Raw genomic sequence first — 17,290 nt, forward strand, 5'->3', positions numbered from 1 at the left:
CTTGGCGTTGTTCTAAAATTATCTGATATATGAAAATTACGAAATGTATTTAATTATGGGGCTGCTGCACCTCTCCGTTTAGATTTAGACTTTTCTTCCTGTCATTTTGGATTTTCCTCAGTCACCTCCTTGGCTTTAAACATTTAGGCCCATAGCATCACTGACGAATCCTAGAAGAGCAAACTAGCGGTATAATGCAGTTTGATTCACCGTTGGGGTCTACTGTATTCACTTGTGTGTTTTTTGTACAATTATTGTTTTATGCTGTAATCTACATAGACACATACACCATGTCACTTTCAAGCTGAAATGATGTGCTCTGTCTACATGTGGGCGAACAATTCATACTACACTTTGTTAATACATATAAGTTTCACATAAGAGGTAACGATACAGATGTATGCAACATACTTTCTACAATATTTTATGTGTGTGTGTGATTCTAGCGGGCATAGAAGTCTGGATTTTTCTCTAGTGTTGTATGTGTGTAATACAGGAGGTATCCCCCTTCCACACAGCAATTAGATATCTATCTATATATATATATATGGCGTTTATCGTGAGCACAACATAAACCATATTTCGTTAAGGTTTTGATATGGACTGTCTTTTGTTTTACAAAATATAATGTTTGTTGACACGGTGTTTTGTTTTGAAAGGAAACACTGTATCGACGTTGTAATATGAACTTTGCTATCGTTACACATGCCTCTTTCTACACTTTCTAGGTATTCTGGTATATACTGCAAAGTTGTCACGGGTGTTGCTAAGGGTAAGGACTATTTTCCTGGTCAAGCATGCGCTCTCGACAAGTTCCGGCATTGCTGGAATGTGGTGTTCATCAAAGAAAACTGGTTTCCTGTTGATGCGAAATGGGGAAGCCGTCAAGTGTCAAACGTAAGAAAGAGAATGCTTTAAAATAAAGCACTCCGCTCATATCTATTCGCCATATTTTTTTTCCTCTTCTCGTCAAGCACACCAAACTTATATCTGTAGATCACAAAAGTCTGTGAATATGTGTATTCTCCCCAGATGTCTGTTAAACCGGATTTTTTTGTGCGATACTTGATTGAGCTGTGAACTTTGTTTAGCAAATGTTTTTTTTTTTCATCGCAGGAGAGATCGGATAGTTACAGTGATTTCTATTTCCTGACTGACCCGGACCAACTACAGCTGAGTCATTGGTCAGATGTACCCAGCTGGCAGCTAGTCGATCGTCCAATCAGTTCGTCTGAATTTGAACATTTACCCTTTGTTAAGCCCCACTTCTTCAAGTGTGGACTCAATTTTATATCAAACGTGAAGGCAGTCATTGAGACACGTCGGGGGCAGGTGAAATGGGACATCGGTCTGGGAACCCCAGTCAAGTTCTCGTATAAACTCGTATCCTCCGAGACTCGTCAGGAGCAGTGTGGTGATGTTAACTTGAAGGATTTTATATTCCACGAAATCCAGAATGGCCGTGCTAGTTTCATACTCAGGTCTCCCCTTCCGGGTACATATTACTTAAAACTGTTTGCCAAGCGCCAAGAAGAAAGGTCCATAAATCGGAGTCGGTTTCTTGAGGTTCTGGAATACAAGGTTCAGATAGACAAATCTTGTATCGAAGACGATCCTCTACCAAGATGCTGGGATCACACATGGGGTCCGGGGGAGAGGACAGAACGATTCTGTATCTACCCTGTTCAGAAACGTGGTAACATTACTACAAGTGAAAAATCTATCAACTTAGAAATCAACAAAACTAGACCAGTTCATCTACTCTACCGGTTCTGTCGGAATGGCTGGAAGGATTCGGAACTGCAGAAATGTGTAAAAGTTGTCCAGGACAACGACACAAAAGCTTACGTTTCGATCACTTTACCCATGGCGGGAGAATACGGACTTGAACTTTATGCTTTTATACCTTCTAAACCGGAAGTAGCTTATACTCACATATGTCAGTATTTCATTTCCTGTCAGAGGAGAGATGAAGAATTGGACGACTCCGTAATAGAAAAATTTCTTGTCCGGAACGACAAACGACCACCTATGCAGATCGCAGACAAGCCAATGGTATGATAACTGTTTTCCTTATATATATATATATATATTGATTAGTTAGATACGAGATAAGGCGATTCTTGATTCTTTAAGGCTAAGTCTGGTACACGGGTTGGTTGACAGGCGCGATTCTTGCACTGAATGTGTGGCAAGAATGATACTGGCAGAGGGCCGGTAAACTGGGTTGGTTCTAATCAAAAGTTCCAGCACTGGTTGTATGGCACGCACTGCTCTGGCACTGGTTGGGTAACAGACGCAATTCTGACGCTGGATCAGTGGCAGTCACGGTTCTGACATACGGTTGTGGAGGTGTAGAACTTGCTTCATACATTTAAAAATCATTTCAGGTGTTCGGAAATTGCTTACATTGTCACATGGGTGTCATTAACAGAGTAGGAAGACTGATATCAATATACCTATTGTTTTACAGTATATATTAATTTACATTAAAATGTTAGGAATTTACAAATCGGGACTATATCTGAATTGAATATATTACATAATGGTTATTAGTTTCCTTTGATCGTCTGCTTAACAAATTTGCATATTTGTCCTTAAAAGTTTCGAGGGAAAATTTTCACACATGCCAGCCTGTAATAGTCAGAAGGTCTTTCTTTTATTTGTAGAAGTTAAATGTATAAGTTTCGGATTCATGGTGACATGCCCAAATTATAAAATCATAGTTTTATTGATTCTGAAATCCACATTTCATTTTGTATTTATATGTCATCGCGTTCAAATTCTATGTGGAGAAAAGAGACTCAAGAATCAGGAAGTCAGCACACTTCACTAACTTTTGAATATATCTGGTGCATAACGTTTCTTTTCCTCTATTACAGACTAATGGAGGCCCGGAAGTATCGAATCCTGGCGAAGCACCATCCACCTTTGATCCCAAACCTGTGACTGACGATGAATTAGATGGTACACTTCCGGTTACGGTGTCATCAGCCGATTATACAATTATACTGGACAAACATAAGGAGAGCATGCGCGAAATGGACGGATATGCTAGAGAGGTGTGTATATAGGTTACGGCTCCCAGCTTCCTGACTCCTTCTATTACCAGGTTTTGTTTTATATACGAACGTCAATGTTCTAAGAACGTGTTCAGGCTCCATATTCGCCCCCTATAAATCTTAGTGATCATCTGTTGCCACAAAGCGGGTCAGTAACTGACTACATAACAAATGAAAACGGCGGTACAGCATATATGGCAATGTTTCCCCGTTGTGTAGATAGTCTATAGTGTAACCTTACCGAAATCAACCTGCACTAATTATGGTTTTATTTGAGTTACAACTCCCTACAATCTTAATCAACCTGCACCCATTATGATTTTATCTGGGTTACAATACTTCCCTACAATCTTAATCAACATGCACCCATTATGGTTTTATCTGGTATCTTACACGGTATACATGTATTGGGAACAAGTCCGTGAACATCAGTTGCAATATTAGTGTATTACTATCTAGAAATGGAAATTTCACTACAGGGAAACCGAAATCACTCTTCCAATGTCACTATTATGGTCTACAAACATGTTCTAACAGTATAACATGTTACAATCTCAGTAGCATTTAAAGTCTTTATTCGTTTGTATCTGTGCGTTATAATTAAGTAGATAGCTGACTTTTTATTTGATATTCTACAGAAGAAGAAAATATTTATCCTTTGGTTGTAGGCTCGTCCTAATTTCTCATACCTTCATTTTTTGCAATTCGTTTACTTAGAGGTGCGCATCTGGTGTAGATCTGTTTAGCTTTGCCAAGTTACGATGTAACATGCGCATGCTTCTAAACAATGTGCAACACGTGTCTTCACGTGTTGTGTACACCTGTATATGTTACTTACATCATGGATTCACGTACATTGCATATGAGAAGATATATATTTAAGTGACATTCGGATATGTCGGTAATAAAACCTCCAGCAGTTAGGAATTAAAATAGAAGAAGAAAAAACCGATTTTCGCTTTTTATGCATTAGTTAACACCCCATTATCTACCAATTGTATGTTTTTACAGAAACGATGGTGACCTTATGTATAAAACCATATTTGAATTGGCCCCGTCATTATCACTATCTCTATAGTATAATATATGTGGACAAATGTATGCGATAACTGATCGATTTTTGCATAGGTCTGTGAAAAACACCACGCGACATTCCGAGACCTGTTGTGGGATCTGCTGTCTTGTAAACCTGTAGAGGATCCGTTTACCAAGGTCAGGTAGGTGTTGGGTAAAGGACGTCACGTGATGATTTACGTCATTGTGAGAGACTAGATTAAGTAGTCGCTGGTTCAGAGACATCACACGATATAACGTTAGTCTGATTCTAGATTAGGTATGTGTCAGGTCAAGGACGTTACATAATGCGTAACATTTCTGTGAAAGACTGGATTAGGTAGGTGTTGGGTCAAGGACGTTACACGATGCGTAACATTTCTGTGAAAGACTGGATTACGTAGGTGTCGGGTCAAGGACGTTACACGATTAAACGCCGCTGAGACGCGCGATTAAGTTGGTACAGCGTTAAGGACATTATATATATAACATTTGCGTGAGACACTAGATTCAGTAGATGGCCAGTTAAGGATGTCACAAGTTGTATGACATTGATGTCACACGATCAAATAGGTATCGGGTCAAAGATATTACACAATATGACGTGCTGGAGACACGACATTAGGTTAGTATGAAAGAGATAGACCTTAGGGATATAAAATTGGTGTGTCACTCAAGATAAGGTATGTGTGGTGTCACGAACGTTACAGATATAACGTTAGCCTGAGACACTATATCAGGTACATGTCGGGTCAAGAACGTTACACGATATAACGTAAGCATGAGACAATATATTAGGTACATGTCGGGTCAAGGACGTTACACGATATAACGTTAGCATGAGGCACTATATCAGGTACATGTCGGGTCAAGGACGTTACACGATATAATGTTAGCCTGAGACAATATATTAGGTACAATTGTCGGGTCAAGGACGTTACACGATATAACGTTAGCCTGAGACACTATCAGGTGCATGTCGGGTCAAGGACGTTACACGATATAACGTTAGCATGAGACACTATATCAGGTACATGTCGGGTCAAGGACGTTACACGATATAATGTTAGCCTGAGACAATATATTAGGTACATGTCGGGTCAAGGACGTTACACGATATAACGTTAGCCCGAGACACTATATCAGGTACATGTCTAGTCAAGGACGTTACACGATATAACGTTAGCCGGAAACACTGTATCAGGTACATGTCGGGTCAAGGACGTTACACGATATAACGTTTGTCTGAGACAATATATCAGGTACATGTCGGGTCAAGGACGTTACACGATATAACGTTAGCCGGAGACGCAATATCAGGTACATGTCGGGTCAAGGACGTTACACGATATAATGTTAGCCGGAGACGCAATATCAGGTACATGTCGGGTCAAGGACGTTACACGATATAACGTTAGCATGAGACACTATATCAGGTACATGTCGGGTCAAGGACGTTACACGATATAATGTTAGCCTGAGACAATATATTAGGTACAATTGTCGGGTCAAGGACGTTACACGATATAACGTTAGCCTGAGACACTATCAGGTGCATGTCGGGTCAAGGACGTTACACGATATAACGTTAGCATGAGACACTATATCAGGTACATGTCGGGTCAAGGACGTTACACGATATAATGTTAGCCTGAGACAATATATTAGGTACATGTCGGGTCAAGGACGTTACACGATATAACGTTAGCCTGAGACACTATATCAGGTACATGTCTAGTCAAGGACGTTACACGATATAACGTTAGCCGGAAACACTATATCAGGTACATGTCGGGTCAAGGACGTTACACGATATAACGTTTGCCTGAGACAATATATCAGGTACATGTCGGGTCCAGGACGTTACAAGATATAATGTTAGCCGGAGACGCAATATCAGGTACATGTCGGGTCCAGGACGTTACACGATATAATGTTAGCCTGAGACAATATATTAGGTACATGTCGGGTCAAGGACGTTACACGATATAATGTTAGCCTGAGACACTATATCAGGTACATGTCGGGTCCAGGACGTAACACGATATATATAATGTTAGCCGGAGACACTATATCAAGTACATGCCGGGTCAAGAACGTTACAAATACAGCATGTGAGACACTAGATTAGTTAGGTATATGCACAAAGGTAGAGGAGATTTTTTAAAGTCCCGAGACACATTGAGAGGGTAGTGAATGTGGGGTCAAGCACCTAACTCTATGTTTGGGTGAGAACTGTTATATTCTTTTGTAAATATACAGTACTTATCGGTAATTGTTGAAGCGGATGTAATGGTATAAATAGCCTGTTTCCAAGATGTTGTATTTTATTTACACTGTTCTTTACTCGGGCGTTTCATAGGAGCTAGACACTTCTACACGTGATTCAAACAAAGCATTCGCCACTTAACCAGGTAGACATGCACTAGTGTTTTGAAAGTGGTTTGTGTAACAAATTGGCTGTACATGCTAAGATAAACAAAATACGCAGACGCATGGAATCGAAAGTCAAAACTAATACGATTTGGGTTGTAAAAGAAGTAGATTTAAGTGTGATTTAATTAAAACCCGTCTACAAATTTTCTTGATATAAGATTCCTTTATGTTATCCATCATACTTATTTTAAATGTCGTGCTATATATAAATATGTCCTACATGAATTCGTTTCTCCAAAATCCAATAACAAGTCTCACGTATCTGTTGTATTTATATGCTTCTATAAGCTGTATTGTTTCTATTCATTTCCAAAGTTCCCATTTATGTCTTCGTATCTATGTAATTCCCTCGTTATTTTCTATCTATAAAAGTCTTTCTGTGTTTTCATGTTTCCAATGTTCTTTTGTCCTGTTATGTCTCCATATTGTCCGCTGCCCGTTCATCTTACCACAGTTCCAGTAGCCGTTTCATGTTACCTTACTTCCAGTTGTCCTTTCGTGTGATGATATGTCTTGTTACCTTTACGTGCGTCTATAGTTTATGTTGTCATTCCCTGCCTCTTTGCTTCCTGTTATGATTTCGTGTCTCCATATTTTCTGGTTTCGCTACGTGTCTCCATAGCTCTAATTGTCCTTTTGTGTTGACCTTGTATCTTTGTATTTGATGAAGATTATATTAAGTACATACAGGTTTATGCTCTTACTTCCCAATGAGGTCCTGAATGTGCTTTACTCTTCAAGAATCCTGTACCTGTGGCTGGCTACCAAGAAAGTGCAGGACATCACGTTTGAAGATGTCACAGAGGGAAGTCCGGAGGAGACACTCCACTGTCTACACACGGGCCGAACCACGTACGCCATGGCTTTTCATACCCTATGCAGGTAAAACCTCGCATGAATCTGCCCTGTTGACAAGTTGTAGACGAGAAAGACAGGACTGATACATAGATATGTAGCTGTTCTATACTCTATACTTAAAAAGTCGGATATTGAGAGCCTTTTCAAGATGATGTTATATACAAGAGAAGCACCCAATCCATATTTTGATTACATACATTTCCCTTGTAGTTGAAGTAAGGTGTGAGAGTAGATGTCCTCCAGATTTAAAATATTGTTCAACTATTTATAATTCATATATAATAATAAACAAGATTTAGCTAATATTATAAAAATAGATATTGGTAATGAAAAGTTTAAAATGCAGGTAATTATTTCCTATCTATTTTGCGTCACCAGGTACAGTGGAATCCCCTCCCGAGTTTTGACCGGCCAGGCGAAAGGTACAGACTACAAGCCCGGACAGACCATGGGCGGACCAGGCTCAAACTTCCACACGTGGAACGTCGTTAACGTGGACGGTCATTGGTACTTTGTTGACATTCGGTTTGCCCGGCGACCAATCATCAGTAACCTAACGACATCAGGTGACATCCAGCACGGTCTGGACGACCATTTCTTCCTAACTATTCCCTCTAGGTTTATATACACTCACTTCCCTGATGATCAACAGTGGCAGCTACTGGAACCGCATGTTACCATGGAGGAGTTCTCAAACATGCCAGTCATGACCCCACATTTTTTCCTCCTCGGTCTCGACATCTTCAGTCACGATACTTACCAAGTTATCAGTAAAGGAGAGACAACCATCACATTACGTTACCCCACCAACTGTCCTCCATTCCACTTCACCTTCAGCATACAACCTGATGTGAAGAACGACGAGGGCGAGGGTCAAAAATTGAATCGCTATGGTATGCTTGAAGCACATGATGGTATAATCACCTTTAGGCTTCGTCTACCAGAGACGGGTTCGTATACGTTCTTTGTTTATGCTAAAGAAGACTCACCAGAGAAAAAAGACAGCATGTTCGCCCAGGTGTGTGAGTATAAGATTATCCAAGAGGAGGTTCTGTCACCGGTTGCCAAGCCTTACCCTCCGTGTGCCTACCAAAGTTGGGGACCTGGGTCTGCATTCTACCTATTCGGCATGTTTACTGAGCACACAAACGCTATCATCTCAACTCAACAAGGACAGGCCACTCTAATCGTTACCACGCCTAAGATCATGCAGTACAGAACGAGGCTGGTTCAGTTCCAGGACGCAACTGATTTTGAGGGTTATGTCATTCACCGAACATCTGGTAACGCGACCAAATTCTCTATCACAGCCCCGGGACGTGGTGAGTATGGTTTCGAAATATATGCCAAAGACCCGGATATAGACTCCAAGAAGATGCGTCATGTAGCACAGTATCTTGTCGTCTGTGATGAAGAAGTCAAGCCTATGCAACTGCCCCGTCTTCCGTCAGGTTTCCTCGGAGAGCAGCCGATGTTGGTTAAACACGGAATCATCCCTGCTACTCATCCAGATCCCATCATGCATCTCGACGGAAATTACGTCGAAATAGAGTTTCACACGTCAAAGGGCATGCGCTTCACCTCCAGCATGAACGAAATTGAAACAAAACGGGAATGTTCCGAGTTCATATTTATACAGTCTATTAGTGAAGGAATCCGTCTATGCGTGCTCCTTCCGCAAGAAGGCTTCTTTGCTTTATGTATCCATGGTAACCTATTCGAGGACAACAGTCAGCAGATACCAGGTTTATATAACTACCTGATACATTGTAAACAGCTTACCGCCCCAGTGGTGCGCTACCCAAAACAGTTCGGCTACTGGAAGGAGGGTTGCTACATGTGGGAGCCACTAGCCATCCCACCCAAGACGGAAACGGAGCTAATTCCATTCCGTGTACGGATTCCAAAAGCGTTCACAGTGGCGGTTGTGGTGGACCAAGACTGGACTCGCCTTGACCAGGACGATTCCGGAGTATGGGAAGGCAAAGTAGAACTCGTTCCTAACCAGGAAGCTCCATCCAGGATCGTTCTAGTGGCGAGCTACGATGTAGAACAGAGTCGCTTTTCCTCTCTTCTAGAGTATAGTGTCTAGAACCACAATGAATGTCACCGGTGTACAACGTCAATGTACAACTTCTAGAACCATAAAGGAGGACTTTTATCGGAGTAAAGAATCCAGTGTCCCAAAGGATTACAACATCTAGATTCACGACAGTGTCTTAACCGGAGTTCAATGTCTAGAAGCAACACGGAGGGTTACTTCACCGCGTAGAACAATAATCGAAAGTTATCATCAGAGTACAGCGTCTTAAGTCATAAAGGAGGATTATTACTTTTGGATAACAGCATCTAGTGCTATAAAGGAGTGCTATTTACCCGAGTGTTAAGAATGAAGAAGGAGTGTTATTTGTGATATATAATGCCGGGGTGGCTGTTCACTTTGGGTCCGATAAGTGATCATTGCGTTCATATTGGAATTGCGCTTTGGCAGCTATACAGGTAGCTTCCTGGTGCCTCGATTTGGAACGACACTACGATGTGGCGTATATATTGATACTTAGACATGATATGATATTTTAAACCGGTTAGTAAGTGACGATATATGTCCACTCGGGGGAGTAGAAAATCAGTTTATATCTTTCTGTGCTGATGTAATTATCGAAATCCTGGTACATAAGTGTCCATCTGGGGGCGCTGTGGATTTGTCTTTTTCAAGAAATATAAGCAATGTCGGTGTTCTGTTGTAAGCATCAGGATGAATTCGTTTCCACAGCAAAGTGTTGTATATTTGTTTTTGTGTGTCCTTTGTGGGCTCTACATTTACCTGTATAAAAGCTGTGAAGAAATCAGGATAACAAAAGCACCACATCCTTTCGGGGTGCTGAAGTCAAAGTGTGACGGAATTGGTTAATAGAATTCGCACACCTGGGTCTGTGCTACTGAACACGTGATATTATTACTTTATACCATGTCCCCGAAAGGTATTCATTACCACACTAGGTCATACCCAAACACCGTGCAAAGTGGCCAAGAGAAACACTGGTAGAAAATCAAACAGATATGCAAAACCTACTATAAAAACCGATTAAAAAACCTCACCAACTAGATGTCCGTCCTGTTTATAGTTGCAACTGAGCTAAGTGACCATATTGGGGATAACCCTTCACAACACACACCCTTCACAACGGTCACCCTTCACAACACACATCAAATTACGCACCCTTAACAGCTCATCGTTCATAACGAAAACCATTCACAACACGTACCCTTCACAACACACACCCTTCACAACGGTCACCCTTCACAACGCACACCCTTCACAACGCACACCCTTCACAACACGCACCCTTCACAACGCACACCCTTCACAACACGCACCCTTCACAACACACACCCTTCACAACCATACTGTTCACCCTACGCCCCAGATGATATTTGTAACACATTGATATATGTTATGTAGCAGATTGAAGAATAAACTTTTGTGGTACCCACAATTGTGGTTCAGTCGTAGATTATTTCATCGTTACACTACTTGAAAGTACTTTATTTTTCCCAGTTTATACGGTAAAGAGGTATGGCGTTACTTAATTTGGAGCACTTGTTTCAGTTGAAGTAAAATATAGTATTAATGACAGGTAAAAGTGCTTTCAGACTCAACTTTTGGAATAACAGAACATGTACCGTGTATGACTCTGTCAATATTATGTCTAAACTGGGAAAAGTACAAGAAAATGTAAAAATATTATTTGTGTGACGTTTTAAATACGAGTAATCTTAAAGAGGATATTTTTCCACGTCTCCAACACTATTCATTTATTAGGATTCTTTAACACTAGCACCATCATACAACTCAATCATCGGAGAAAATAAGGTCGTGGTAGATAGGCGCTGCGACTTGTATCAAATCCAATCAACTTGCTACTAGAATGAGTTCATAAAAGAGGTGTATTAAAATGAAATAAAAGTAGACAAACTAACGTGTGATTCGATAAAACACGACACACGTCTTATTACCTATGGTATAGAGGAATAAAGAAACCATTCTCATTTTAATTCTTAATTCCAGATGGAAAGCATAAACTCGATATATTTTAGTCCAATCTAATTTTCCGATATTTGCGCACGCTTGTGTCAATTTTTGAGGATAGCTGAGTTTGATGCGGGTTTCAACCTTTTTGATTTAGGATCATAAATGATAATATATTAATTAATGTTTTCACTCTGGGTACACTCTACGTGTTTTCTTATCATACTGCATGGATTAAATTCAGTTTTTAAAAGTTGGAACATGTGTGCAGAAAAAGCATTTCAATTGCTCAAGGTTGCAACTTTGAAAATCTTGTGAAAAAACAAACGACATATGATTTCTGATAATTACCCGGATATGTCTCATCAAGATTGTTAAAATAAAAAAAAATACATATATACGGAAAAAAGACAGAAAAGCCCCTCCTTTCAATGTTCGTGACATTTCGGCCGACTGAGGCTGTTACGTGCCATACTTCTTTGTTGTGGAGCTAAATTAAACGTTATATGTTCTAAACGTTTGCTCGCCATTGGTTCTCCACCCCCGAAATGAGCAGTTATATTTAATCTATAAACTGTTGTCTCCGCGTGCTTAAACGAAAAGGGAAGAAACTCGACATCTTTACCGCTTGTATGTGATTTGAGTAATGACGCCATCTATGTAGATGGATTTACATTCTCGTCATCATCTTTCTCAATGAGTTGTGACTTCCATTAAGGTGTTCTTTGTCTTGCCGCATTTATCCTATCTTTCCTCTGGACCTTTCGGCTCATTTAACTATGTTCTCCAGTAATATTTAGCAGAAATTTCGACACATGCCATCCTGTAATACGCATGTTAGAAAGGCGAATTAATCAAGTATTAAAAAACAATATTGAAAAGACGTGTACACGAAAGAGAAACTCTTCATTTTCTCTTTCCAAATTTTATCAACTTATCCTAGATATTTTTCATTCTACATGTATAACAACCTTTAGCTCTCTGTCTCTCCAATACAACAAATGGATGGTTATGATACAGATAACTTTTCCCGTCTCTTTTCAAATAATATTTTTCTACACTTCGACCTATAAAAATGTTTATATTATTTATCTGAGTTAAAACCCTTTTTAGAAATTTGAAATATTACATTAACATGATCATTAAGTTAACTGTCATATTTTTTTATCTAATATGCTTGAGGCTTGGTTGTACTGACGAAGTACATATACATTGTTCATGTAAGATCAATTAAAACCGATATTTGATTTCATCTCATCTCTTAAAACCAAATTATTGCCTAGTTTGCCACATTTAACATATGTGTCTGTCAAGCGTTTGGTATGAATAGAACACTCTTGATCAACTAGAAGAGGGAATGCCACACAGGAAAGACGGATGAGAGGCGGGGCGGCCGCTCACTCTGGCTTTTTTATCTGAAGTATATCAGAATGTAATTTGTAAATACATGGATGTTCTTTGTAAAGATATGTATATATACATGCTAAAATAAACATGTAAATCTGAAGTTGGATTTCAATGCCATCACTACACTAACTCAACAGCATCATCACCATTGGACTCCACAAAACCACAAAAATGCATTTCATTATAGCTTTTTTTTGTTGACACTGCATATAGGGTTAGTTGAAGAATTTTGAAGTTATCATCTATGGTGAAACTTCATATAGATTTTAAGAAGAGTACTACAAACTCGTTTTCTGATACAAGTTTGTATTTATGATACGATATGCTTTTCCTTTTTCGAGCATCTAAATGTTATGGACTATGAAAGTAAAAAGTTCATTTTTCGCGCGAAATATGAAAATAAAGTCTTTAAAAGGAGATCAGTATATTGCAATTTGTACCTCCAGCACAAAATATACCTGTAAACACACGAGGAAAGTAAGGATATTCAGAGTTATTTCCCGTTAATTTATTATGATAGATATTCATGTATTTGCCAAAACAGTGACGAAAGGATCTGGCACAAGTTCAAATGAAAGAGAAAAAAACGTGAATATCGCGGGTTGAAAACAAGAACGAAAACATGTCAAAAGACACAAAATTCATGTTATTTTAAGACTGTTTATTTGTTGTCAGTTACACGTATTAAACGTTATTTCTGAACGCTCTTCGGAATATATAGAAGTCCAGTCTAAATAAGTTCCTGTACCAATAATAATGATACTTCATTTACACATTGTCGGTACTGATGAAATAGAAAGTTCAGTACCAAATTTTCCTCATAAAACATGTACAGTAATGTAGATGTAAATGTACCTCTACCGCCAAACCAAAGACAAAGCGGATTTTCCGAGAGACTGTATACAGTAGAAGTATCATTGATCCCTAACAGTTTTAGGGCAGGATAGTTGGCAGAATATCTTTAATATCATTTCGACGTTGGAATCGTATTTCTCCTTTACAATAAGTAATGAATGAATCAGTAATATTATTAAACTTATGAATGAAGACGACAAGATATCTTAGTGATATGTGATAAAAGCAGAATAAGAAAAGGCAGATAGTTAAAATCCCAACGTCTCCATGTAGGTTTTTCAGGGTAGTCGGGTTTCCTAGAAACCTTAAACTGTTATACCCATACCTAACCATCATGTGGCACACAGGCAAAGGTGTTGATTAAGGCTTATACAAAATGTTGAAGATTTTAGAAAGAAATGTTGATAGCTTTTGACCAGGTGACCATACAGCTTGACGAACAAAATCTTTGCATTACTTCCTAAAACTTTCAAAGCATGTGCTTATACGAAAAGCTGACGATTTTCAAACGAATTGGAATTTTTATGCTATTTCAGTATATTGGCTTCGTCCAAAAAAAATCCTCCATTCCTGGAGACTAAATGTTACATCAAGACAATCACGTGACTATTTTGCGCGAGCTGTTTTTTGACATCACAACCATATTAAGTACTAGATAAAGAAATTATTTGTCTTGAGGAGAGATGATTAAAATAGAATGTATAACTGTATTTGACCCGCGCTGTAAACTCCAGAAGATGGGGAACACCAATTCTGTCCCTGCGGGGTATGGATGCAGTGACCGCGTTTGGTTTGAATCGGCTCAGCGGTTTGTGAGAAGATAAAAATATGAAAAGCTAACGGACGACGTATGACGAAAAAAAAGGGTCAGTTAACCTACAAACCTGGTGTTGTATTCAGACTATGATCAATTGATATCGAAAATAGACCCATTATACTTTCTCCAACGTAAAACTTGGTACAGAAACATATCTTCCACATAGTCATTTATAGATTGTAGAAAACACATTTCATAAAAGTTAGGCACTCAGTTTACTGTTAAGAAATTGGTTCAGTTATTTTTATCGCACTATCGCATTATCCCTAGGCTTCGTCTTGTGATTAGCAAACACACGCCAAGACGTTAAATGTCAACTCCAAAACCGGTGTGGCATTTTCATTTGTGACCATTTTTAGTTGTGACTTTGAGAGTGGAAATTGACGTCATTGACAATCGCTATCCGGATTTCATAATTAGTGAGAAAATTGCTGACGTCATATCGTAGGTATACCATTATTTTCATTGAATAATTGTAATTACATGCTGTGTAACATCTCTGTAGTAATTGAGGAATTCCTTATCATAATACAAATATTGACACATCAGTCACAAAACAAAATCGTTATTTGTAGAACTCACAAGTGTCCAAATGTTGTATTTTTCATGATATATGGGGAAATGGGATAGTAAATTGATTCTTCCAACACCTAATAGTTAGATAGAGAAATGTTTGCCATTTGAAGAGACTGTCTAACCATGGTAAAGTCTCGGTTTAGACGGTCAAGAATCTCCCCGCGGTTGAAGGCTCTCTGTCCTAGAGCTAGGGAAATATTGTATAAATGCCAGTCGAAGGCTGACTTTCTGTAACCAAATTTGATTCGAGGGAAAGCCGTGGTTGAGATGTACAAATGTCAGCCCCAAATTAAGATTAATCGATATCGAACATGTACGGATAAAAGATTTTTTTCTCGTACATTATATTAACAGAATTTCATAAATTCAACGGTGTTTCGTTTCCGAATTATTCAAATTCACTGAATTATGACATCACTTGAGAGAGAGAGAGAGAGAGAGAGAGAGAGGGTACCAGACATATCGGGCGAGAATTCCAACTCACAAGCGAATAAAAAATAATTTCAATCCTTGAGTTTAAACATCTACATTTTTATGTCATCCCTTTGTGTATATGTTTTAATACAGACTATTTTACCAGATGATGAAACCGAACTATTTTGTAATGTTTTCTCAGATTTACAGTCATTCGACAGTCAACGACCATCAGTTGTTAAATATTCGTGAATTTCCGTTGTCATTTAATTTGATAGTAAGCCAATATACATAGTAATATATTTTCTTGTTTTTACAGTGCACAACACAAATAAAAAAAATTGCTGTAAACAATAAGTGTAAGATTTTATGAGACTGTGCGCCAGGGAAACGATGGACAACCCTTAATTTTTTGTATGCTTTAACAAAAGTACTTGGTGTGAGTCAAAGTCTTATACGAAGCATTCCTTAGTTGAAGAGTAACACGTGAAAAACATGTCCAATGCTATTGTAGACTTTCAGACCTATGTTTAAATACACAGATTACCAGTTAAAATACATTAAATTCACACTTGGTATCTATATAAATTTATTGCCTATTAAGTACGATGAATAATAACAAAATGTTGATCTCGTTAATAAACCTATTACTGATCGCTGTATTGGGAACTAAAACGAACAAAGGGAAAATTAGACTACATAAAACCGAACAATAGACATGTTGTAAATGAATACAAGTTTAGAATCAGTCTACAGTAGAGACAAATAATACTAATTAAACTGCATCATACCATGAACGTATATTATATCTAGGTAATACGTTCCTGATCATACAGTCTAAAATTTAATTCTAATAAAAATCCAAAATGAAATGAGAGATATCGAGATCTAATTGGGGAGTTGCTCTAACGAGTCGGATTATTCATGCATAATCATGTATTTAAGTTTGGGCGCTTCGTGTTACATATGTGAAGTGACCCTTTTTTCATACTATTAAAAAGTGAATTTTTATCTCAATAAATTTATCATTACATTTGGTCACAATCGTGGAGACCGGTTTTGAGATTGCTTGTCGAAGTATGCACTGTAGCATTACGTTCTATTACGTTGTAGGCGACGGGGAATAACTCTTGGTATCTTTCGTTTTAGTCAAGCTGTTTGTATGAGAAAATATTCTTCCTGTTAATTGAAAAGTATACGTTATACTAGTTTTTCGAAACATTTTGTCAGAATAACGTATTGTGTTGGTTCAACATTGCGTCATCTAATTAATCACACATTTATGCATTTCATGTGCATTATAAAAATTATCGGCAATTTCTGCAACGTCCTCGGTAGTATAGTGGTAAGTATCCCCGCCTGTCACGCGGGAGACCGGGGTTCAATTCCCCGCCGGGGAGGACACTTTTTATTTTTTTTTAAATTCCTATTACCAATTACACTATATTTATAAAAGTACATGGATGTTTGTAAACATACAAGAATGAAACTCAGTTTATTGCCAGAACAAAGGTAACATTTGTTAATAACAAAGATAAATTCGACAAAAACATTACGTATAAATTACGTGAAATTCAGCATGTATTTCCATTGTCATTCTATGCATAACTATGTATAATTTTTAGGAATCACGCTGTTCTGAGAACAAATATTCGTTTATGCAAAGGACGAGTTCCACTGAGAGCTACAGTCGTAAACACCTAAGTGGAAACGCTGTAGCTTGTTCACACATATAAACTTTTCTTTCTTTTCTTCGTCAACAAAGCCTTTGTTTATATATCA

At 38.4% G+C, this 17,290-nt stretch overlaps 1 protein-coding gene and 1 non-coding gene across 5 annotated transcripts in view; both read left to right on the forward strand.

The window, feature by feature from the left end:
• Positions 1 to 10,906, forward strand: part of LOC132556513 (uncharacterized) — a 39,946-nt gene extending 29,040 nt beyond the window's left edge. For all 4 annotated transcript variants that reach the window (XM_060220927.1, XM_060220924.1, XM_060220925.1 and 1 more), the window contains exons 5-10: positions 729 to 897; positions 1,117 to 2,055; positions 2,883 to 3,062; positions 4,191 to 4,279; positions 7,293 to 7,433; positions 7,788 to 10,906. In XM_060220927.1, coding sequence (XP_060076910.1) covers positions 729 to 897; positions 1,117 to 2,055; positions 2,883 to 3,062; positions 4,191 to 4,279; positions 7,293 to 7,433; positions 7,788 to 9,501 — 3,232 coding nt within the window. In that variant the 3' untranslated portion in view covers positions 9,502 to 10,906. The remainder of the gene's footprint in view (positions 1 to 728; positions 898 to 1,116; positions 2,056 to 2,882; positions 3,063 to 4,190; positions 4,280 to 7,292; positions 7,434 to 7,787) is intronic.
• A 5,930-nt stretch (positions 10,907 to 16,836) lies between these two features.
• On the forward strand, positions 16,837 to 16,908 carry Trnad-guc (transfer RNA aspartic acid (anticodon GUC)). The gene has a single exon. It is a non-coding gene; the product is annotated as a tRNA-Asp (tRNA).
• Positions 16,909 to 17,290: the final 382 nt, after the last annotated feature.

Source organism: Ylistrum balloti, unplaced genomic scaffold, assembly GCF_031769215.1.
Source record: "Ylistrum balloti isolate Yb309-2 unplaced genomic scaffold, AGI_CSIRO_Ybal_v1 Utg370574, whole genome shotgun sequence".
Lineage (NCBI taxonomy): Eukaryota > Metazoa > Mollusca > Bivalvia > Pectinida > Pectinidae > Ylistrum > Ylistrum balloti.